The sequence below is a fragment of the Sceloporus undulatus genome, chromosome 2 (assembly GCF_019175285.1).
Source record: "Sceloporus undulatus isolate JIND9_A2432 ecotype Alabama chromosome 2, SceUnd_v1.1, whole genome shotgun sequence".
Classification (NCBI taxonomy): domain Eukaryota; kingdom Metazoa; phylum Chordata; class Lepidosauria; order Squamata; family Phrynosomatidae; genus Sceloporus; species Sceloporus undulatus.
The window spans coordinates 24,398,071-24,422,594 of NC_056523.1; the positions used below are offsets into that span (position 1 = coordinate 24,398,071).

Consider the following 24,524-nt stretch of genomic DNA (forward strand, 5'->3'; position numbering starts at 1 on the left):
CTCACCATTCAACCATTCAGTATAGTGATGGGTGAGCAGTGCAGACCAGTTCAAAACAAGTTTTAGTATTTGTGGGCTGCTGACATGCTCCTTGAATGCTTGCATGTTAATGAATCATAGTGGGGCTGAGCAATAGCAATGACATAGGATTGTATAAGGTGAAGACGTCATCTTGGCCTAAACATGGCAGTGTATCACATTGGAAATTAAAAAAAAGCTCTATTCCTTTTAATCTCTAAAGGCACTAAACCAGTCCTACATATGCAGCCAACACTTTGGTGATACTCATGCACCTGAATAGAAGTTTTCAGTACTGAGCATATTCCACCTACATTCAAGTACAGCTAAAATGTTAGTATACAAAAGTTAAAAATGTATTTAAAACATAAATTGGCTGTTCGACAGTGGAATGCACTCCTTCCTCGGAGGGTGATAGAGTCTCCTTCCTTGGAGGTCTTTAAACAGAGGCTGGATGGCCATCTGTCAGGGATGCTTTGATTTGGATTTCCTGCATGGCAGGGGGTTGGACTGGATGGCCCTAGTGGTCTCTTCCAACTCTATGATTCTATGATTCTATGATTCTATGATTCTATAATAAAAAGATCAAAGTGCAGCACACCACATCAACATCATTAATATAATCAGTAAAAGAAAAAAAAAACTTCTCATTTTTAAGCTCTTGACTGAATGCAAGATTTAAAAAAAAGTGACATAAGATTCCTCCAGTGAGTCTGATGAGATTCTGAAGTATGAGTGAAGAGCCAAAGGCTTGCCTAAATACATAAGCATATACATAGTTTGCCTTTTCATTCTCAACTTTGCTGGTGTGTCTTGCTTGTATGCCTTTATGAAGTCCATTAAAAGGCATTGTTTGATGTGAAAGGAAAATCGTTTTGTTCTAATCAGTGGTGACTTATTTATGGATGCAGATTTGCTTGATGCTGCTCTTAAGTATGAAGTGTGCGTGTGTGAATCTCTTCTAAGTTGTTCTTTTGATGTCGCCATACCTATATGGTTTGAACTGGGTGGGCACCTTGTGGCCTTCTAGTTGTTTGTAGACTTCAATTCCTACGAACCCTAAACAGGATAGCCATTACTAAGGGTTTGTGGAAGTTGCAGTTCATTAGCATTGCCACGTGTAGGCTTCAGAATCTCATCAGAACAATTGTAGGCCCTTTATCATGTCAGTTTCCCTTTTTGTTGTTGTTATTGTTGTTGTTGTTTTTATGGTGTCTTGTATTCAGTTGTTGAAAATGAAATCTTGTTTATGAATATGTACAGTCTTCATTGAGATCATAGGTTTTTTTCCTTTCACTTCTTATTTATAAAAGTTACCCCTATGACCCTGCAGTAGAGTGGGGGGGGGTTGTTAGTTGAATATGTGGAAGCTATTATTCGGTCTCTGGCTGGCTTCATTTTTTTGACAGGAAGCATTATGATATATAAACTCTTTTGTCTAGTCACAGAGTCACTGGTGTAGGGATTTTGGAGTTAAGAGTGCTAACTGTTGAATCCTTGGTTTTTCTTTTCCCCAGGTGCAAGTTCAGGTTCAACAGTCCCCTCAGCAAGTCTCCACTCAACAGCTCTCCCCCCAACTCACTGTTCACCAAGCCACAGAACAGCCGATACAGGTCCAGGTGCAGATCCAAGGCCAGGCACAGCAACAGACATCCCAGACAATACAGGGTCAAGCGCTTCAGAGTCCTAGTCCTTCTCAGTTGCAAGCAGCTCAGATCCAAGTGCAACACGTGCAGACTGCTCAGCAAATACAGGGTGCAGAAATACAAGAAGAACACATACAGCACCAGCAGATCCAGGCACAGCTTGTGGCAGGACAGGCTATTGCTGGGGGCCAGCAGATCCAGATCCAAACAGTTGGAGCCCTTTCCCCGCCTCCACCTCAGCAAGGCTCACCACGGGAAGGTGAGCGGAGGATCAGCACCGCTAGTGTCCTCCAGCCAGTAAAGAAGCGCAAAGTGGATATGCCTATTACTGTGTCATATGCTATTTCAGGGCAGCCGGTTGCCACAGTCTTGGCCATTCCCCAGGGCCAGCAACAGAGTTATGTATCCTTAAGGCCGGACTTGTTAACGGTGGATAGTGCCCACCTCTATAGTGCCACTGGGACCATAACCAGCCCTACTGGGGAGACTTGGACCATCCCTGTTTATTCTGCGCAGCCACGTGGTGATCTACAACAGCAAAACATAACCCATATTGCCATCCCCCAGGAGGCCTACAATGCTGTCCATGTCAGTGGCTCCCCAACTACATTGGCCACTGTGAAGCTGGAAGATGATAAGGATAAGATGGTAGGAGGTGCATCTGTCGTCAAAAACTCTCACGAGGAAGTGGTGCAAACTCTTGCTAATTCCCTTTTCCCAGCACAGTTTATGAATGGCAATATCCACATTCCAGTGGCAGTGCAAGCAGTGGCAGGGACCTACCAAAATACAGCCCAAACAGTTCACATATGGGACCCGCAACAGCAGCAGGCCACCCCACAAGAGCAGGGGCAGCAACAACAACAGCAGCAGCTGCAGGTTACTTGCTCAGTAAGTAAACTACTCAACAAAGAAAATGTTTGCCATGTTTAATATTCTGACTGAGGAAGGAATGGTTGTGATCTTTGTGAAAGAGGCATTGAAAAGTCATGGGTGGAACTATCAATGTATTGTGTCCAGGATACCTAAATTATGTACACAGATCAATACATGAATTATTTTATGTGAAATCTTCATTTACAAACTACTCTGGACCAAATGTGTCTATGCTTTTGCGATATTTGGTGTCTTTGTAGAAAGAGGTGGACATTTGACAGGTTGGCATCAGATAGTCACACATGGCACAGATGATTTACTGTTTTCTACTGTACAAGATTCTGCAGAAACCCTTGTACATTTTTGCATGTGTCTGCAGACACATGCAAACAAATATTCCCTATATTCCCTTTGAGAATGGGCTCTGTTTTTTTGCACTGGAATGTTTAGGAATGTGGACTGTTTGATCTAATCCTGCATAATTGCAGAAGGTGAGTAGTATTTTCTGGGGTGATACTAGTAGGTGAAACAGTAAAGATTTCTTATTTTCCTTCTGCTCTCATTTCAACATTTATTGAATTACCTGGCAGGATAAAAGAGTTTTGTTAGGCTTAAGTCAGATCAGTGGTTTACAAAACAACTGCTCCCTAGAATTTTACATACTAATTCTGAGAGAAATGTATGCCTTGGTTAGAACCTGGATTTGTATGAAAAGGCATGTCTTTGTTGGAACTATTCCCACTCTAGTACATCTGAGTAAAATAGAGCTGTATGAATCAGTAGGGCAGAAGTGGACAGACTTGGTTCTGCAAGACTGACATAAGTGTAACATAGTGTTTTGAAAAGGTGGAAACAGAGTTGTGGGACAAAGTGCCTATAAGAGCAAAGGCTAAGTCAGAAGTTTGTTTCTAGTAGAACTCATCCACAGATCCTTTTGAACATGTCTACTCCTGTTCCTCTCAATTCTTGCTAGCTTAATTAGAGAAATCAAAGAGTCTTTTTACTGCTTTTGTTAAGCTCATTTTGACCCCCTTCTTGATCTACTGCTGATTACCTGGAGATCTGTTACTAGAGCTTTCTCTGCCTTCTGCCTACTGCTAGTGTAGGATGCAAGTGTTTTGGCTAAGATGGGATCATTAAAATACTTAGGAAGCACAATGTGTAGCTGAAGCAGATGTTGTTGAACCTAGACCTTGAATGTGTGCCCTTCCCCATAGATAGAATGGCATCGTCAATGTTACAATAAGATGTTCACAAGTTACAATAAGATGAGATTCTAGGGCAGTGATGGCGAACCTTTTAGAGACCAAGTGCCTAAACTGCAACCCAAAACCTACTTATTTATCACAAAGTGCCATGTCCGTCTGGCTTTATAATAATGCGAAATCTGTGCTGGGGCAACAACACATGAGCCCACAGGGAGGGCTCTGAGTGCCATCTCTGGCACGCATGCCATAAGTTCGCCACCACTGTTGTAGGGGATCACGGACTGGTTATTTACCAGCAACATAACAAGCCATAGTTTATACAGTACCTGGCTTATCATTGGAGATTGAAGCTAAACTTCCTGCTTCACTTTTCTCATTAAACAAAAAGGGAGGTGTCAGTTTATTTAGCTGCTCCTGCTTGCAGGAAGAGCCAGGTTGGAACAGTTGAGTGGAATGAGCCAAGATTATTTAGAATTCTGTCTTGTTGTATTATTGGGTATGCCCAGTGCTAGGAGCAGTGTATGCTGTTGAACTCTATTTGGAGTATCCATAAAGTATGGGCTAAGGATTGTGTAAAAAAACAAAAGAAAAAAATCTATAAATAAATAAATCTATAAATATTTGTCAAATAAATCGATTTGACTAAAAGCCCCAGATATGGTCTGTTTACAGGATTGATTATCACTGGTTACGCTTTTAAAGAAATGCATCAAATAAGATTTATAATTCCCCCCCCAAACCAATCCCAGGCGGGTTACAAACGGCCCTCAAGGGGCCATTTTCCCCAGCCGCCATTCGCTGCGTAGGGAAGCCCCAGCGGCCAGACCGCGAGGCTTCCCCGCGCAGCGAAAAAGGAGCGCCGAAATGGCGCTCCTTTTCGAAACGCAGAAGTGACGCCGCAAGGGGCGGAGCGTGCCCTCATGGCGTCACTTCTGCTGTGACACATCTGGACGCACAGCGTCCAAGACGTCAAAATGGCAGCGCCCATGTGGATGGGCGCCGCCATTTATGACGCGCTCCGCGCATGTTGGGGCTAGGGTGGGTTAGGAAGGGGCAACTCTTCCTAATCCTAACACACCCCTTCCTAACCCTAACACGCACGGAGTGCGTCATTAGTGGCGGTTTGTAACCCGCCACAGTTTTAAAAATAATTTGGTTTAAAAGAGTTTTCATTCTTTTGGAATTGACCATTTAGAATAGCAACTACACTGGTACCCCGGGATACGAACGCGCCGCGTTACGAATTTTTCGGGTTACGAAAAAAAATATTTAATTAATTATTTCCGGGTTACGAAGGTTTCCCCGGGTTGCGAAAAAAAGCCGGCGCTGTTTTAAATGGAGCCGCGGCGCAGCCGCGGCTTTTTCCCCATTAGCGCCTATGGGCTATTCGGCTTACGAAGTATCCCGGGTTACGAAAGCGGCGGCGGAATGAATTAATTTCGTAACCCGGGGTACCAGTGTACTATGTATTAATGCTAATTAGTATCAATCTAGCCCCAGTATTGCATGGAAAGGTTTTTATTTTATTTTATTTATTAATATTTCTTTATATAACTCGTCTTTCTCCCCAAAATGTGGCTCAAAGTAACTTATACAGTGTGCCCTTTCCTTATGCGGGGGATACATTCCGGGAACCCCCCCCACCACACACACACAAGGGAAATACAGTTTGCCCACATCATACGTGGGTGTGCTGTACGCAGCTTTTAGCTTACGCTGAAAACTATGCACCAGAAGAAGCAATGGCACGCGTGCACAAGCCCCATTGTTTTCAATGGGAGTCCAGCATACTCGGCATTTCCCTTACGTGGGGGTGCTTGTTTCCAGAACAGATTCCCCGCGTAAGGGAAGGGCACACTGTACCACATAAAAACAATGGGGCTTGTGTCCGTGGTGTGGCACGCATGCCATTACCTCTTCCGGTGCACGCCTTTCAGCGTAAGCTGAAAACTGTGTATGGTGTGCACATGTGTGACACAGGTGCACTGTAGTTAGATAATAAAACAGGTGCAAATATTTTAAAACTAAGCACAATTTAACGTACACAAACACACAAAGAAAATACAGCTGTCGCCTAGTTAAAAGTCCCAGGGAGGTCAGTTTCCCAAGGCTTGCATTAATAGGGTTTTTGCCTGCCACTGAAAAGGCAAACAGAGGAAATTCACCTTTCTTCCTTTAGGGGGGAGTTGCAGATTCTGGTCATGACCTTCAAAAAGCCTTTAGAATGTTTAAGCTAAATATTCAGTAAAAAGATAGGGAGAAGAAGAGATGCAATAATCTTTTTCTTGAAAAATTACTATATCCAATGTATACTCAGCTAACATAGAAAAGAGCCAGCATGTTGTAGTGACTGAGCATTACTAGAGGCATTGGACTGGAAAAAAGGGTTCACATCCCCACTCAGCCATGAAAATGCCCTGAGTGTCCTTGGGCAAGTCACACTTAGCCTCAAATAAAGGCAAATCTGAACAAATCTTGCCAAGTAAACCCATTGATGGGTGACCATAAGTTGGTTGGTAACAACTTGAAGGCGCACAACAACAACAGGCATAGACTCCTTGTCTCAGTGGAACTTATATAATGTGTGTACACGCACCATGTATTTACTGTAGATAGGACATTTGATAGGATTTTGGCTTATGTTCTAACACTTACTGTGTGAATGTACCTATTCTGACTATGGTTACTACAGCTGTCTTCGTAAATCAATAGTTCATTAAACCATGAGTGACTTTTTTAAAATCTCATTAGCTTAAAACAGTTTACTTGCTTCAATTTAATATAAAGAATAAATATTGGGAATTACTGATCCCATTGTGTGCTGGTGTTGTTGCTCTGTTTTTCCTCTCTTTCCAGACCAACTGGAAAGGAGGCAGACAAATGATATTGTCAGAATGTTTTAATAAAAGTTGAAACATGTTTTTAAAAAAAGAATGCTTATTGGAATAGACATTTCACTCATAGAAAGTGACTTTATGAAAGCAGAGTTATCCTGAAAAATTGCCATTCATTCTGCTAATGGTGGTGTCAGACTGACTGCAAATGATTCTTTTTCAGAGACACAGGATTTCTTAGCTGTTGATTGAGCAGAAGCTCTGCAGAGTTTTGCCTTCTGGGCCTTGCATCTTTCCAGTGTAACAGAATCTGTATATGAAACTCAAAGAAGGAGCCCCACAGGCTTTTCAGAGCCTTGGCGACTTAAAGGTGTATTACCACCTCTGCTAGAGCCAAATGCCACCATATAATTTGATTTGCTGCATTGAAATTGGCTTCTCTGCACCATCTTGAGGGGATGCTGGCCTTGAAAGTAGGGGTGACGTAATGGCAGGAGTATAGCCAACACCTTTGTCAGGCAAATTAGCTGTAAAAGACTGGGGGACCTGTCTGTCTACAGAAGTGGCATTTTTAAGTACCTTCTTACATTTTAATTCTTAATACCCATTTATTTCTTAATACCTGGTATATCTGTAAGGCAGTAGCTTGACAGCTTTTGAACTTATAAAAAATTCAAATGCAAGCCATTTCAGTTTAAGGACCGGGCTCTTACAAACTGGAAGCAATATTTAAATGCAGTTTCTGCTGTGTCACCAATAGCTGCTAGTCTCCCCTGTGATCCTTCTGGGAAGACTTCACTCATGTGCTTTTGAATCTCTTGCACTGAAGCATGCACTAGTCATGCTGGTTTTGAATGCTTGTGGACAGATTGGAGCTAAAAGGTCTTCTTAAAGGATCATAGTTACTGATATATCTGGTGGAAAACAGATTTGCAATTGGGTCACAAAGATCTCCCATTCATAGGGTTGTCTAAGTTGCAGCTGGCTTGATGGGCAAATAACAACAGCAACTATAGAAAAATCTAGTCTGTATGATGATGATGTTGTTTGCCTCCAAGTCATTTCCATTTTAAGATGACCCAAAGGCAAACTGATCGTGGGGTTTTCTTGGCAAGATTTATTCTGAGAGAGTATAACTTGTCCACCCAGCGGGTTCCCATAGCCAAGATGGAATTCTCTGATATCCAGAGTTATAAAACAGCAAGGAGATAATTTTATTCCTTCATATTCATGCATCAGAAATTGTATGAGTACATACATAGTTTGAATGTTGAACTGTGACTCAGGAGTAGTGAAGAGAGTACTGAAAAGCATGAAAAGTAAGCAGAAAGCAGTAATGGGACAAGCACCACATGTTCTGAGATGGTCATTCACCCCCCCCCCCACCTCTCCTCGTGATCGAGGCGGGATTACAGCCATAAAACAATAACAACATCTGAAATCCATATAGGAAAACAATAACATCGCTCAAAAAATACAGTTCAAAACAATAAAATCATCATTATGAGAACAGGTCTTCTTCATGGGCCTTTAGCAGAAATTACTGGAATTGAGAACCCTTTCCAAAACTGGACCAATGGTCCTATGTTTTGGAGAGTGTTCTCCAGTGATTTCTTGAAAAAGGCCTTTTCCTGCTGAGGCCAAAATGCGTTGAGCATTCTAAAAAACGAATAAATGGTTTACCATCTCAGAGGACGTGGTGCTTGTCTCCTTACTGTGATTCCTTGATAATATAGGTACACATATTTAGTTTAATAGTGAGTGTATCCACATTTAGTGGAACCTAAACCCAAAACACTCTGGAGAAATAACCTAGTTTGACACCACTTTAACTGCCATGGTTCAATGCTAGGGAATCCTGGGAATTGTAGCTTATTGTGGCACCAAAATTTTCTGACAGAGAAGGCTAAATGTCTCACAAAGCTACAGTTCCCAAAATTCTTTACTGCAGTATGTTTTGGACCCTAGTTAAGCTTGTTTTGCTTAGCTTGTAATGTCTGATGGCATACTGTAGAGTTTACAGCGGGCAGTACTTTGAAGTGACAGAGATTTGAGTTGATAGTTGTAATAGTTGAATTTGCACTAATAATTGTAATTTGAAGTGACATGTTTGTGACTTCAGAGGAAATTGTCGTTTTTTGTATATAGTTTTAATTTTCTTTGCCACTGTATTGGCTTGTTATGTGAACATTTTTTTGTAAATCCTCAGACAGTCATAATTTAATTGCTTGCTTTCCAACCAGATAAGGAAACTCTTGTTAAACTTGGTCTTTTGGGGTTTTTTGGAAACTAAAATGCAGTCTATTTCAGCAAGATTTTTCAGAGGCCTAAGTCATACTGTAAATTTGATTTCAAATGTTGAGCAAATCTGTTGATCACAGGTAGAGAAAATATGGCCCAAGACCATTTTTTTCCAGGAAAATCGTTTTGCAGTGCTATACAAAGGTTCACATAACCCTGTTGCATTGCGGTTTAGGATATTGGGTCAGGGGTTCTTAAATCTGCAGGGCCTGAAACAGGTGAGCAGATGCAAAATGCCGAGCTGCAATCCCTAGATATGTGTGTAAAAAAGCCTACTAGTGTAGATTAGGTAAATTAGCCTGTAAAGGATAAAAAAAAGATAGATCACCACATTTGTCTATCATTCCAATTGTTTTTATAGTAGGATGTTAATGAGGGTGGGCATTAAAAATATTCATAGCCTTTGTTTTCCTGTTATTGTCCTTGTTCCAAGTATTTTTAAAAGGTTGCAGTTGTAAACTTACATAGCTGTCCAACTTGTTTATAAGAAACCAGATAATTTATTTGTGAAACACTTCTACAAAAGTGTGTTTTACTGTAAAGTTTGCCCTTTAGCTATTGGCAGACAGATGATAATAACCATAATCATTTGCATTGTCTAAAGCAATTAGCATTTAGCTTTCCCTCAGTAAGAGACTTTTAAAGTCTCATTATTTCTAATTACTAAGGGAAATCAATTGCATTGGTCTTTAAGTTGCTGCTAGATACTGGCCTGGTTCAAGCATAACTGGCTGCTCCAACACAGAACTGTGTGCTCATGTGAAACAGACAACAGGCTTGATCTTTTGGCACCTATCAGCAATGGAGACTCATTTAAAAGAAAACAAACACACCAAAAACACTCCTGTAGGAATGGAATTCTAATTCAAGAAGATAGTTTCTCATAGATTATATGAGGTGGTGTATTTTACTACCATAACCTATAATGGTACAAAATAAGAATACAGTGAGCTCTCCACATTTGTGACATTGACTTTTGCAGCTTTGATTATTCATGGATTTGAGTAATATTTTCTCTCTAGGAATTTCTCTGTCCTCCAGCACTTCTCTGCTGGAAGTTGACCATAGAATTGTGATGGAGAACCTAGGGCAGTGATGGCGAACCTATGGCACGCGTGCCAGAGGTGGCACTCAGAGCCCTCTCTGTGGGCATATGTGCCGTCGCCCCAGCGCAGAGTTTGCCAGAGTTTGTTACTAGAAAGCCAGAGGGACATGGCACTTTGCAATAAATAAGTGGGTCTTGGGTTGCAGTTTGGGCACTCAGCCTCTAAAAGGTTCACCATCACTGAACTAGAGATTCCTAGAGAAAACACTACTCTAGGCATTTCCAGGTCCTCCAGCACAATTCTGCTGTCAGCCTCTGGTGGATTTGGATTAGAAATTCCTAGATAGGTGTTGTCTCAGGTTAAAAAAAGTTTTATTTTAAAAAAATTGCAGTTTTCCCACTTTTACAGGGTCCTGCGCCCCTAGCCACAGCGAATATGGAGGGCCCACTTTATATGTGCAAATCACACATTTAACATGCAGCCCACATATCAGACCTCAAAATATATAACATAAATACTTGAAGGGATGTCATATTGAGGAGTTGCTGCTCCAGAGACTAGTTCTCTTCCAACTCTATGATTCTATGATTTGTAAAATGTATGAGGAGGAAGATTATACAAGGTAATGCGGTTACAATTGTTTTTATGTAATCATTAGAGTAGCTTGTTGATACAGAGCAATGGATGCAAGCTACAGGAAAAGAGATTGCACCTTAACATTAGGAGCAACTTCCTGACAGTAAGGGCTGTTCGACAGTGGAACAAACTCCCCCGGAGTGTAGTGCAGTCTCCTTCCTTGGAAGTCTTTAAACAGAGACTGGATGGCCATCTATCAGGGATGCTTTGATTTGGATTTCCTGCATGGCAGGGGGTTGGACTGGATGGCCCTTGCAGTCTCTTCCAACTCTAGGATTCTATGATTTGTAAAAAGTATGAGGAGGAAGATTATACAAGGTAATGATGTTACAATTAGAATCATAGAATTGTTTTTATGTAATCATTAGAGTAGCTTGTTGATACTTTCAGTTCTCTAGAGGTACATTTTAGTTAAAAATTAACCCCAAAAACCTGTGTCGACTTATCCATGGGTCATTGTAAATACTGTACTGCAACTCATAGAGAAAGGTACCATCACCTAGTGATAGGCAAGAGTGTAATGTGTCCTGGAAGCAGTGAACCCCCCCCCTCTCTCTCATCCATCCAGCCTTTAGGGTGAATACAGATAGTTATGCCTGCCAACATTTTGTAGGTTCTTTGGCGGCATTTTCATTTGCTTCATCATTTAGATCCTTTGTTGCATGCCCCTACGTTTTGCCCTCAACTTATCCACGAGTCATAAAATCCATAATTTTGTCCCCCAAACATGCGCTCAACTTATGAGGTCAATTTATCATCGAGTATATACAATCATCTAAGCCTTGATGACTTAGCAAGACCTTCTGCCCAAGGCAGAACTGCTGGGAAAGTAGAACCGTCTCAGTCAGTAGTGCAGCAGGAAAAAAGGACTTTCTCCTTCCCAGGTCTACTACATTCCCCTTACAACCTATAGAGGGAAAAACATTTATAATTTAAAAACAGTCACAAACATATTTTTTACAATATGCTCTCTTCCTCCACCAATGGATTTTAAAATGTCTTTGGAAAGAGTTGCCCATTTCAAGAAGGGAAAAAACCTGTTCTGTCCAGACCTCAACAACAGAGGCAGGTCTTTGTAGTTTTGCAGCATTGTAGAGTCTGCTGTAGTCTGTTGAATGGATGTGGGTTGGTGATTGGTTGGATAGCTAGATGAAAATCTTGTTTTCTGTTAGCCTACCCCAAGTAAAAGTTTAAATACTAGACCCCCATGATGAGATGACATAACTATCCCTTTCCTGTGATTCCTGAATTGAGAAATTGGATTAAAAGCTACCTACAAACTAGGATTGTAAACCAGAACATTGCAGAAAATATTGTAGAAAACAGAGAAACAGGGGGGAAAGTTGCGTTTATCATATAGTCATGTTGCAAAAATCTTGTGGTTTGTTAAGAGTGGCTTGCTAGGCTTGAACTGGAGACTGCAGCAAACTGACTTTCATAGTAGAGTAAAGTATATATTTAAAAGCATGAACCTCCATTGTTGCCCTCAAAGGCACCCATTTTGCATCTCTTAAGTAAAATGACTGTTTCTTATGTCTGCTCCAAAGCAAGGAGGAACCCTGCCCCAGGAGGATTTTCCTATTAAATTTTGAAAAGAAGGAAATAGGTTTGGAAGAGACATGTTAGCTGTGCTAAGGAGAGTTGGCTCATGAGAGAATTGTTGTCCTTTTTTTGTCCCTACTTATTCCCACATTAACAGGTGTGTGAATGTAAGTAAAAGACACTCAGGCTAAGCAGTTTTATACACTCACTTCATTCAAACAAAAATCCATCAATGATACCTTTATTGGCCAACCAAAATGCACAATATACAAGCATTCAAAGTTCCATGGGCTTCTTCATCAGGCAAGATGTTACAAACCAAAAAGGAGGGGGGGGACAATTAGGAGGTGTTAGTCAGATGTCTGTATATTATTTCAGTCCTTCCTAAAGATGTTATGATGGGGAGGATATATTTTGTGCAGGCAGGCTTCTCCTCCTTCTGGCCATGAGGCAGTAGGGAGATTTTCAAAGTCCAAGAAATTTAAAGTCTATTTTGATCTCAGCAGGGACCCCTCTTTTGCCGTCCACTATGTCTCCATGCCAGTGAAGTCACAGGCCTCTTTGTAGGCAGACTCCCATTCATTATTGTTCATAAAGAATACAAAATGGGAAATTGCATATAGGGGAACTGAGTTTTTTTCCAGTATTTTTGATGAAATTAAGAGGAGGCGTGAAGAACTGCTGTGTATTGGATGGCTAGACTTCAGACCTCAAGGATCAACTTTGTGTTTGTTTTTTTCTACAATCTCAAGATGTGTTAACAGTTCCGGTTCAAAATATGTACAGTTATAATTAACAAAGTCTGGCCATGGGAACTTGTTTTCATTACCACATCTGAATGGAGCTAACAGGCCTTCCATTATACACACACACAAGAAAGAGAGAAAGAAAGAAAGATGCTTTTCTTGTTACCCAGACTGTTTTCATTTTAGCAGCATAGTGGGATTTGGGGGAAATAATTTTGTTACTGTTGGTGTTAAAACAGTTGGTTCAAAAATCTTTGCTGTACTGCAAATCAACCAGAGATCTGCTGGTAGGTGGGGCACCTACCTTCTGTTATCCTGCTTTACATGAAGAATAAAGAGCTAAAACAAGCTGAAGAATACTCTTTTCCCATGAAGATTGGTGCATGTGTGCATACATGGACACACCCACATGTATGCATGCATATGTTCATGTGGCTGTTGAAATATTAGTTCCCTGGAGCATTGTTTGATCAAAATGCTGTTTATATCAAAATAGATCAGAATAGTATAATCCTGCTAATTAACTGTGTGGGTGGCAGAATAGTTTTGAAATGTGATTGAAAATGTACTAATACAGTATTAATAAATTATACAAAACTTACTTTTACTTTTACTGATTTAAGTGACTGGAAATAACTTTTCCCCACAGGCTCAAACTGTTCAGGTTGCTGAAGTTGAGCAGCAGTCACAGCCTCAGCCTTCACCTGAACTCCTCCTTCCGCAATCTCTCAAGCCAGAGGAGGGGCTGGAGGTGTGGAAGAGCTGGGCACAGACTAAGAATGCAGAGCTGGAGAAGGAGTCTCAGAACAGGCTTGCACCTATTGGCAGTAAGTTCTATAGGAAGAAGTAGTACTGCTCTAACTTTTCCAGCTATGGAAAAGGAATTCTTGCTTATACTGGGCGAAAGTTATCCTTTCCCTTTAGGCAGCTCATGCCAGGTTTTCAGTTGTGTGCTGACCCGCCTCACTCTTTTTGCTGATTTCATTTTTACTTGTCTTGTTAAATTGTTAAATTAATTTTAATTATTTTGCTGCTGTGTTCCTATAGATTGAGAGCTTTTTTTTGTTTTTAATTAGTTAAAAATGAGTCTTGATAACTTAATGGAACAACTAACCTTGCATGTGTCCTAGGTTTTCTGGCCTCTAGAATTTTTTCTGCATTGGCACATTACCACGGTTAGACAAAACACTAAAGTCACTTGTTTATGTTTGTTGTTAACCGTCTTCAAGTTGATCTTGTCTCATGGCAATCCTGTGGATGAGACACCTCCAAGAACCCCCCCCCCCAAATCCTCCACTGCTCTGCTTAGGTCCTGCAAAATTATACCCATGACCTCCTTAATAGAGTCCAACCACCTAGCATGCAATATTTCCCTCCACCTTTCCTAGAATTACTGTCTTTTACAATGAGACATGCCTTCTCATGATATGGCCAAAGAATGACAGCTTCACCTTAATCGTCTTGGCATCCAGGGAGATTTCAGGCATGATCTGTCCTAGGGCCCATTTGTTCATCTTCTTGGCCATCCATGGTATCCTCAGTACTCTTCTCCATCACCACATCACAAATGAATTTATTTTCTACTTATCCACTTTCTTCACTGTCCAGCTCTTGCACCCATACATGATGGCTTGTATGATTCTAACTTTTGTACTCAGTTGTATATCTTTACTCTTTAGGATCTTTTCTAGTTCTTTCATAGGTGCCCTTCCCATTTCTAATCTTGTTCTGGTTTTTTGACTACTAGGTGCTTGGGGACAAATCCTTTCTTGGAAATGCCAGTGTATTCTTACTGGGAAGATAGTGAAGGAAGCATGATTAGATCTAGAAATGGCCTTCTGAAAAATGTCAGTTAACAACTTTTTTGTTGTGGTTTGTAGGACGTCAGCTATTGAGATTCCAGGAAGATCTCATATCATCAGCTGTAGCAGAATTGAATTATGGACTGTGCTTAATGACCCGTGAAGCTCGTAATAGTGAAGGCGAGCCATATGATCCAGATGTTTTGTACTATATCTTCCTGTGTATTCAAAAGGTATGATATCATGGAAAACAAGTGATTAGAATTTATAGCTATATATTTGTTGTGATTAGAACGACTATGTTCAAACAGCATATTACTACTCAGCTCTGTTTTTGTTTAAGAAGTGAACTAAGGGTACAAACTGAACAAAACATAAGTTTTATGCCTGCAAACTGAACAAAACATGGATCTTATGCCTATGTAGCTTGTCATAAAACAAGTTGCGTACAGTGAATTTTATCTTAAACATAGATTTAGAGATACACACAATATATCATACATTAGAAAGCACATAACCATGAATCCACCCATGAAATGCCAGTACTTCCATTTTGACAAATACAGTGGACTTTTCTCATCCATAGCAGTTTGGTTCAGTCCCCCCCCCCCCGGGCTAGGAAAAATTCTGGTGCTAAAGCCCATATTAGTCAATGGGCTTTATTAATGTGGGTGACTGTGTCAGCATGCCTATGGCCCTGCCCCACCATTGGTTAATATGGGGCAAGGCACCATTGATTAATATGGGGCAAAACTCCAGCCTGTAGATGGTTAGCCTGCTGATATGGCAGGCTCATTATAGTTTGTTTCACGCTATGTAATTTAATTACAATTACTGATGTTTCACTGCCAGTGCAATTGAATTTTGTTCTTCTCCTTACTGCTGTGCTTGAGATTGCCTCAGAACTAATGCTAGAGGGTTTCCCAGCCCTCTGAAGCAGATTTTGGGGGTGCATAGTAATCTGCAATAAAAAGGGAATACCCTATCTCCCCCATTTTTTGGAATCTACTATGGCATGTCAGCATGACGTGGTGGTTTAAGTGATGGACTAGGAGTCTGGGAGACCAGGGTTCCAGCCCCTACTAGATCATGGGAGCCCTCTGGGTGACCTTGGGCAAATAAAACTCTCTCAGCCTAAGAGGAATGCAGTGGGAAACATAAAGAAATCCTGCTGAAGGAAATCCTATCTTACTGTAGCATAAGTTGGAGTAATTTTGAAGGCTTTTAAGAACATCACTTTTCCTCCAGCAGAAGTACAGCACTGTGTGTTAAGTCCTTAAGAGAAACACTTCTGTGTTGGTGTCATGTATATAATAAAGCTGAAATCTTCACACTTGTCCAGTTTTTATTCTTTACCTTTTATAAACCCACTTATCTCTTTTCCAAACACCACAACAACTTAATATACAATTATATTGCTTTCATTTACATATGTGTATAATATTGGAATAACATCCTTTTGCAAATTGTCCCCTTAAGCCTCTTGGGAGCCTGAGAGGTACTTTGAGACAATTTTTAAAATCATCTTCAAGTTTTAGGGTGCAGGGAAAGTGGGGGTGGTGTGGGCTCAGGAGGTCTGAAAATGGTCCTGGTATGGTCTGCACATAGTCTGCAGGCCACATTTTTTCCATTCCTGACAGTATTACTATACTCCAGACCCTTCGTGACCAAGCTTTATAGACTAGTTATTTAGATACATGGAATTGTTGTGCTCTGTGGATTTTTCACAGAAGGACTTGGAGTAGGATTAGAGGTATAAAAATTCGGAGATTCTGAAGCCATGAAGGGGAAAAAAGTCTGTGGGGAAATTTAAATTAATGCTGTACTTTTTATATTAAACCCAAACATGTTTTACTGTTTGTGCACTAAAAAGTGCTCCATTGGTTAACATATAAAATTGTACAGTTTGACATGTTTTTTTAAAAATTAACATGTGAAATTGTGGGCGTTCTCTGTGCTAAAGAGAGAACAGTTGAAAAGTAGGTTACTCAGATTTATGTGTAGTAGATAGTGTATTGTCAGCAAATCGTGCAAGTAACCAGTGAAGCTTTGGACTACGAAGGAAAGGTTCAGTGTGTAAGTGACTTGACTATACATTTAATATACTGGTTCTGTTTTTAATAATTAAGAAAATGTACATACAGGCACATCACTTTAACTCTGAAGGCAGCTTGCAATAAAATGAATATCTTCAGTAGCTGTTGAACAAACAAAAACAGTAAAAACAGATTTTATGGGTGGTAGCCATTGTCCAGAGCCAGCATGGGGTACTGTTGGACTAGGACTCTGGGAGACCAAGGTTCAGAACCCTGCTTAGCCATGGAAACCCGCCAGATAACCTTGGGCAAGTCACTTTCTCTCAGCCTCAGAGGAAGGCAAATGCAAATTTCCTCAGAATAATTTATATCAAGAAACTTGGAGAGGGTTGCCACAAGTCAGAGTTGGCATGAAAGCACATAACAAATACAAAATCATTGCTGTCATTTTAGATTTTTCTTTACATTTATTATTGACATTAGGTAGATCTTCTAGCCACTATGTATTAAATGCAGTCGTTAAAACATGTACACTTTGACTACTGTCTTGATGTTTCATTTTTAAGGACTAGATTCCTGTGGAGAAAGTTTTGTCTCACCCATGCTACTGTTTTTTGCAGTATCTATTTGAAAACGGGCGTGTTGATGACATCTTCTCTGATCTCTATTATATACGGTTCACTGAGTGGTTACATGAAGTTCTCAAGGATGTCCAACCTCGTGTCACTCCTCTTGGTAAGATACTCTTCAGCCCATAGTAATTGTAGAAAAATACAGTGGGTCCTCGCCTTACGCGGGGATCCGTTCTGGATCCCTCCGCATAATGCGAATTCCGCCTATGCTCAAGCCCCATTGGAAACAATGGGGCTTGTGCGTGGCGGCGCGTGGGGCGCAACGGGTGCGTGCGCCCATTCAATTAAATGGGACGCACCACCCCTTCCGTCCCCGCGCGTGCCCCGTGGCTTGAGCACATATACTCAAGCCGCGTAAAGCGTGCCCGTGTATGACGCGAGCGCGCTGTAATGTGAAACATGATGGAGTTTGATTTTTTAAAAATACAATAATTTAATATGAAGTAGGCAGCTGGTGTTTGGGCAATGATCGTCTTTATAGTGTCCCGTTCTTGATTTTCAGCTGAAAATCAGGTCTTACATTGACTAGGTGGGCAGGTTGGAAGATATGTGGTTAATGGCAATGCCATTCCATGTGATTTCTTTTATCTTATTTGCATCTTGGGGTCACTTTTTTCACTGAAGACAGAATTAAAAAGATGAGAGAGCTTGAGGCGGGGGCTGCAAAAAGATACTGGAAGTTTGAGTGTTGGATTAGGACACTGGGAGAGAAACCAGGGTTTGAATCCCAGCTCGGCCATGTAAACCCATTGGCTGACCTTGGGCAAGTCATACTCTCTCAGCCTGAGGCAACAGCAAACCCCCTCTGAAGAAACTTGCCAAGAAAACCCTATGATAGGGTTGGTTTAGGGTTGCCATAAATCAGAAACGTCTTACAGGCATTCAGCAACAATAAAGCTGCATGCATGTGGGCTATGAGCTGCACTTTGATTTAATAGAATAATTAACTGAACAGTTAACTAGATTTGTTGTAAACTAAAATACATGGTAGTAACTACCAACTCACTAATCAAACTGCTGTTAAACTGAGAAAAAGTTCTTTCATTATTTCTTGTATGTAAAAAATCTGGTGGATGGGTGGAAATGCTGCTTGATTTCTGTGCTTTTGGTGATGCTGTCATCTGGTCTTCTCAGGCTATGTTCTCCCGAGCCATGTGACGGAAGAGATGTTGTGGGAGTGCAAGCAGCTGGGAGCTCACTCTCCTGCCACCTTGCTTACGACTCTTATGTTTTTCAACACAAAGTATGTACTGCTGTATGAGTTTTGTTTCCAATACGTATAAATTACTTTAAAATAAGTAGAATCCTATTGTTTACTGAGTCCTGGATTGTGGTGTGTGGAAGTGGAAGGAGGTGGATAAAGAGAAAACAAACAGACAGGAATTACTTTAATGGGTCAGATCAAAATGCATCTAGAGTTAGTGAATTCTAATTACTCAAAAATAAAAAACCCACTTCATGCCTTGTCTCTTCCACTGATTTGTTAGGTGCCTGTAGGTAAGTCATTCTGCCTTGTCCTTAGCTCTTCTTCAGTATTGGTACTGATCTGTTTTAGATCTTTGTTTTGATATTTTCTAAGATAAGTTGTATGTAAAGAACACTTAGCTGTTGTTTTGTTTGTTATTTTGTTTTCAAAGTCATCAGCACAATGTTGCTGCAATATCTGTCAGACCACACCTCTGCCCACAGCATTTGGTGTTGGAGGGATTCTGTCTTGAAACAAGGGGGTGTCATTTCACTAGCACAGCTAAATGTCAGTGATAGGCATACACTGCATGAATTTGGCAAAACCCCTTCTCAGCTCACATTGTAGATGTCTGAAGTAGACTGTTCTTTGTGCAACTTCATGATAAATATGTGAATTTACTGTGAAGGCACCACAACAGTGTTTGCTTACTGAAAATAAATGGCTTTTTTTTTAAAAAAAAATGTATATTTCCCTGATTATGATGACTAAATGTTGGATTTTATGACTCTCATTTAGGTCCTGTTAGATGCAAAATTGTTACTTCTCTCAGTATGATTTTTTTTAAATGTGCATCTTTAACTAGCATGTGTGTCCCTCCTTGTACAGATACTTTCTATTGAAAACAGTGGATCAGCACATGAAGTTGGCATTTTCAAAAGTCTTAAGGCAGACTAAAAAGAACCCTTCTAATCCCAAGGATAAGAGTACGAGTATCCGGTATCTGAAGGCACTTGGTATACACCAGGCTGGACAGAAAGGTAGAATTTACAGCTTAACTTAATTTTGCTTCTAATGGCTAATCCTATTTGTTCTATAGTGCTGTCTTTGTGAAAGATTGCTGATAGGTTGCAAGACAAACAAGGAGAGAAATGGGGTTTTATGGTATCTTCAAACTGGCATTTTATTGATTCATTTATCATATTTTTATACTGCTCTTCCATGTAAAGCATCCCCACAATAGTTCACAGAGTAAAACTTTAAATCAAGTACACTTGAATGAGAGTGGGCAGAACTTGAGTCTTGATAGTGGTGCTGTTCCTTCATGTTCTGCACATAAAAATGTTTCTTTCTATACAGATATTTTGCCTGCACTTTTTTGCAGTCCTGTTTCTACTATTTTTGATAGTTGTAGGTGTTTTATTGGATTAACAGGGTATGTCAAACCTACTTCTCTGGGAATTTAAATAAAATGTATCAAAACGTTCCTGCAGGTTTGTGGGGCCTCTGAAGTAGCATTGGAAGTTTTGTCTGCTTCCTTCTTTTAGAACCAGAGGTCCTTTTCAAAGTCCACTTCTTCGTCAGTGACGCTGCTGTGGATTTAGGCAGTGTCTATTGAGCCACAGTTTTGACCAACTATTCACGTTTTAGATTTGATTTTTACTGAGAAAGGATTTCTACCTTTTTGCCAAAAACTGGATAGAAGATTGAAAGTTTTTATATATGACTGTAAACAAGAACTACTGAAACAAATAAAGATGGTTCATCCCCAATAAGAAAGAGATTGGTGCTTATGTTCTAGTTTCCCTGGAAAGTGTCTGATAGGCCTCTGTTGTTGGGGTTAACTTGCAGTTACTGATGACATGTATGCAGAACAGACAGAGAACCCTGAGAACCCTTTAAGGTGTCCTATAAAGCTCTATGACTTCTACCTCTTCAAATGGTGAGTATTTCTGTCATTGTCATTGAGAGCCACAGAAGATAACTGGCTGGATTAAAGGAGTTTGTGTTTAATTATAATTACTTTAATGTGCATCTCACTAGAAGCTCATCCAACTAAACTACATTCTGTCTAGAAATTAAGGTGTGTAGGTCAACCTATATAAAAATGAACTGGCAAGAGAGGTAAGTGCATGCTGAATAGTACCCATCACTAGAAAATACTAATTCTGTCCGATTTCTTTGTCTGCAAGATACATAGCCACCTTAAATATTAGTAAAATTAAAGTTGAAACTCCTGGGTTTCCATGCCATATTCAGCACATGTGGAGCCTGTAGTAGTAGAAGTAAATGGAGTCTGCATTACTAGGATAATGTTGGTAGAAATTTCAGGGTAATTGCTTAATGTTCAGTCTGTCTCTCCCCCTCCCTTCTCTCTCTCCACAGCCCCCAGAGCGTGAAAGGCCGGAATGACACATTTTATTTGACTCCTGAACCAGTGGTAGCTCCCAACAGCCCAATCTGGTATTCCATCCAGCCAATCAGTCGAGAGCAAATGGAGCAGATGCTCACCCGAATTTTGGTGATACGAGAGATTCAGGAAGCTATTGCTGTGGCAAATGTCAGCACCATGCACTAAAGCATCCCTGCCAGCTCAGAAAAAGGTGGGTGGGGCGGGAGGGTAGGCCATGAGGCCAGGATCAATTGTACAGCCTTTTACACTAAAGGAGATGCCTAAGTTTTTTTCTTTTGGTTCTTTTTTTTTTTTAATTGGTGTAGTTATGAAGCCCTTTTAGGCTTCCTCTGTTTAAAAAGAGACCTTTCCCATTGTGTATCTGACCCAACTGCATCAGTCTTCTAGACACACTGAGGGCTGTGTTCTCTCTCTCTCTCTCGGGGAGCTGTGAAGTGCCGGAGGTTGACTTTGGGGGTTTTTATGATATGGAAAAAAAGGAAACAAATTTAACTAAGGGACTTGGCCAGGCTGGGCCGCTACTTTGGCGCTCATGCACTAGGAAAGAGCAGAAAATGATCTAAAGAGAAGCAGTTTGCAGTTTTCTTCAAGCTCACACGGAAATGTCTTGGAAAGGAGAGAAGACTGTCCTGGAATTATGATTTATAAGAAGAAAAAGAAGAAAATCAGTTTCTATTAAGACCTTAAAAGTGACATTTTTAGATGTTAAGTACAAACTACCACAGTCCATTCTCTTTCTTTCTTTCTTTCTTTCTTTCTTTCTCTTTCTTTTTCTTATCTTTTATTTTTTTTGGCCTGATATTGAGGCCTTAAACCCTTGAGGCTCCTGTGCCTGATGGAATTCTTGTAACATACACTTGTGTATCATATAAAGATACCGCCCTGTTTCTCTTATGTATTCTTACGCTAGTTGTTTATTAAGAATGACGAGCACGTCTTTTCAACATGCTATTGAACAATGTGTCTTTATTTATGAGAAATTTTCAGAAAAGATTAGTAGTGTGGTAGGGGGCATCCCACTGATCCAGTGACACACTGTTAAATTCCTTTAGAAATTCTTTGCTGTTGGCTTGTAGCTTTCATAGTAACTCTGATTGCAGAATAATTTTGGATTAAATGAGTTTGGAGTGAGGATGACATACACTGAGGCCAAGAAAATTCCTTCTTTTTCAGGTACCCAACCTCCTGGAAAGTTCAAACCTGTTAACAGATATACAAATTGCACCAGGATTTAGAGAGCATGTTTTCCTATAGCTCATTCTGTCCCCTTTCCATCTGGATTTGGTGTTGCCTTTGACCACTGAGAATTGGTTTTTATTCTGGATTGGCAAAGTACTTTTGGGAGCTATTCTCACCTCACTGACTTGGCAACAGTTGGCTATAATGGTAAACCTGGGAAGAGGTGAGAAGTGAGGAGTATGTAATCCCTTGTATTTTACTTCTACATTTGCCTCATGAAAGATGATTTTATTTTAAATTCTTTGAATAATATGTCATTGAACAGCTGAACCTATGTGCAAGTTTTCATTTATCATAGACTCCTGTTCTTACCATGAGAATCTGCGTTTCTGTTGGGACAAGATTTCTGCAATAGTATCAGAATCGTTAGGCACAAACTAGGCACTTCCCTTCAGATTGGTCCTTGGTCTTGTCAGCTACACCACATCTAGCTGTAGTAGATAATAATAATAATAATAATAATAATAATAAGAAGAAGAAGAAGAAGAAGAAGAAGAAGAAGAAGAAGTTTTATTTATATACCGCTATGCCAAAGATCATAGCGGTGAACAGCAAGTAAGCTAATTAGCAAGTAAGCTAATTTGCCCCCAACAGTCTGGGTACTCATTTTAGCGACCTCGGAAGGATGCAAGCCTGAGTCCAGCTTGGGCTCTTTTGCTGGTCTTGAACTCGCAACCTTGTGGTTTTGAGTGAATGGCTGCAGTACAGGCATTTAACCAGATGTGGTGTTCCATTAATTCTTGATTGTCTAGAACTGGAAAATGGTATGCTTTCCCTAACTCAACATTGATAAATTTCTTGTTTCCCCCATTTTTAACATGTTGACTGGGTTTTAGGATTAAGGTCTCTAATTCTATACCTCTCTCTATATTTATACAGTGGGACAATAAAGTATTTAGTCAGCCACCAATTGTGCACGTTTTCCCACTTAAAAAGATGAGAGGGGCCTGTAATTGACATCATAGGTAGACCTTAACTATGAGAGACAAAATGAGAAAAAACAAATCCAGACAAACTTTGTCTTGATTTGGAAAGAATTTATTTGCAAATTATGGTGAAAAATAAGTATTTGGTCAGTATCAAAAGTTCATCTGAATACTTTGTTATATATCCTTTGTTGGCAATGACAGAGGTCAAACGTTTCCTGTAAGTCTTCACAAGGTTGGCACACACTGTTGCTGGTATGTTGGCCCATTCCTCCAGGCAGATCTCCTCTAGAGTAGTGATGTTTTGGGGCTGTTGCTGGGCAACACGGACTTTCAACTTTCTCCAAAGGTTTTCTATGGGGTTGAGATCTGGAGACTGGCTAGGCCACTCCAGGATCTTGAAACACATCTTACAAAGCCACTCCTTCATTGCCCGGGCGGTGTGCTTGGGATCGTTGTCATGCTGAAAGTCCCAGCCACGTTTCATCTTCAATGCCCTTGCTGATGGAAGGAGGTTTGAACTCAAAATCTCACAAGACATGGCCCCATTCATTCTTTCCTGTGAACGGATCAGTTGTCCTGGTCCCTTTGCAGAGAAACAGCCCCAAAGCATGATGTTGCCACCTCCATGCTTCACAGTAGCTATGGTGTTCTTTGGATGCAACTCAGCATTCTCTCTCCTCCAAACACTACGAGTTGTGTTTCTACCAAACAGTTCTACTTTGGTTTCATCTGACCATATGACATTCTCCCAATCCTCTTCTGGATCATCCACATGCTCTCTAGCAAACTTCAGACGTTCATGGACATGTTCTAGCTTAAGCAGGGGGACACATCTGGCACTGCAGGATCTGAGTCCCTGGCGGCGTAGTGTGTTACTGATGGTAGCCTTTTGTTACGTTGGTCCCAGCTCTCCATAGGTCATTCACTAGGTCCCCCCGTGTGGTTCTGAGATTTTTGTTCACCATTCTTGTGATCATTTTGACTCCACGGGGTGAGATCTTGCGTGGTGCCCCAGATCGAGGGCGTTGATCAGTGGTCTTGTATGTCTTCCATTTTCTAATTATTGCTCCCACAGTTGATTTCACACCAAGCTGCTTGCCTATTGCAGATTCAGTCTTCCCAGCCTGGTTCAGGTCTACAATGTTGTTTCTGGTGTCCTTTGACAGCTCTTTGGTCTTCACCATAATGGAGTTTGGAGTGTGACTCTTTGAGGTTGTGGACACGGGTCTTTTATACTGATAACAGGTTCAAACAGGTGCCATTAATACAGGTAATGAGTGAAGGACAGAGGAGCCTCTTAAGACGTTACAGGTCTGTGAGAGCCAGAAATCTTGCTTGTTTGTTGGTGACCAAATACTTATTTTCCTCCATAATTTGCAAATAAATTATTTAAAAATCAAGACAATGTGATTGGCTGGATTTGTTTTCTCATTT

The 24,524-nt window shown here is 40.6% G+C and overlaps 1 protein-coding gene across 3 annotated transcripts in view; it reads left to right on the top strand.

The window, feature by feature from the left end:
• Positions 1-22,431, top strand: part of QRICH1 (glutamine rich 1) — a 38,315-nt gene extending 15,884 nt beyond the window's left edge. For 2 of the 3 annotated variants that reach the window (XM_042452398.1, XM_042452397.1), the window contains 9 exons: positions 1,536-2,555; positions 13,503-13,680; positions 14,734-14,888; positions 17,312-17,426; positions 18,458-18,566; positions 19,398-19,549; positions 20,361-20,451; positions 20,895-21,112; positions 22,096-22,431. In XM_042452398.1, coding sequence (XP_042308332.1) covers positions 1,536-2,555; positions 13,503-13,680; positions 14,734-14,888; positions 17,312-17,426; positions 18,458-18,566; positions 19,398-19,549; positions 20,361-20,451; positions 20,895-21,087 — 2,013 coding nt within the window. In that variant the 3' untranslated portion in view covers positions 21,088-21,112; positions 22,096-22,431. Of the gene's footprint in view, positions 1-1,535; positions 2,556-13,502; positions 13,681-14,733; positions 14,889-17,311; positions 17,427-18,457; positions 18,567-19,397; positions 19,550-20,360; positions 20,452-20,894; positions 21,113-22,095 lie in introns of those variants that run through there. The other variant, XM_042452399.1, reaches the window with a different exon arrangement.
• Positions 22,432-24,524: the final 2,093 nt, after the last annotated feature.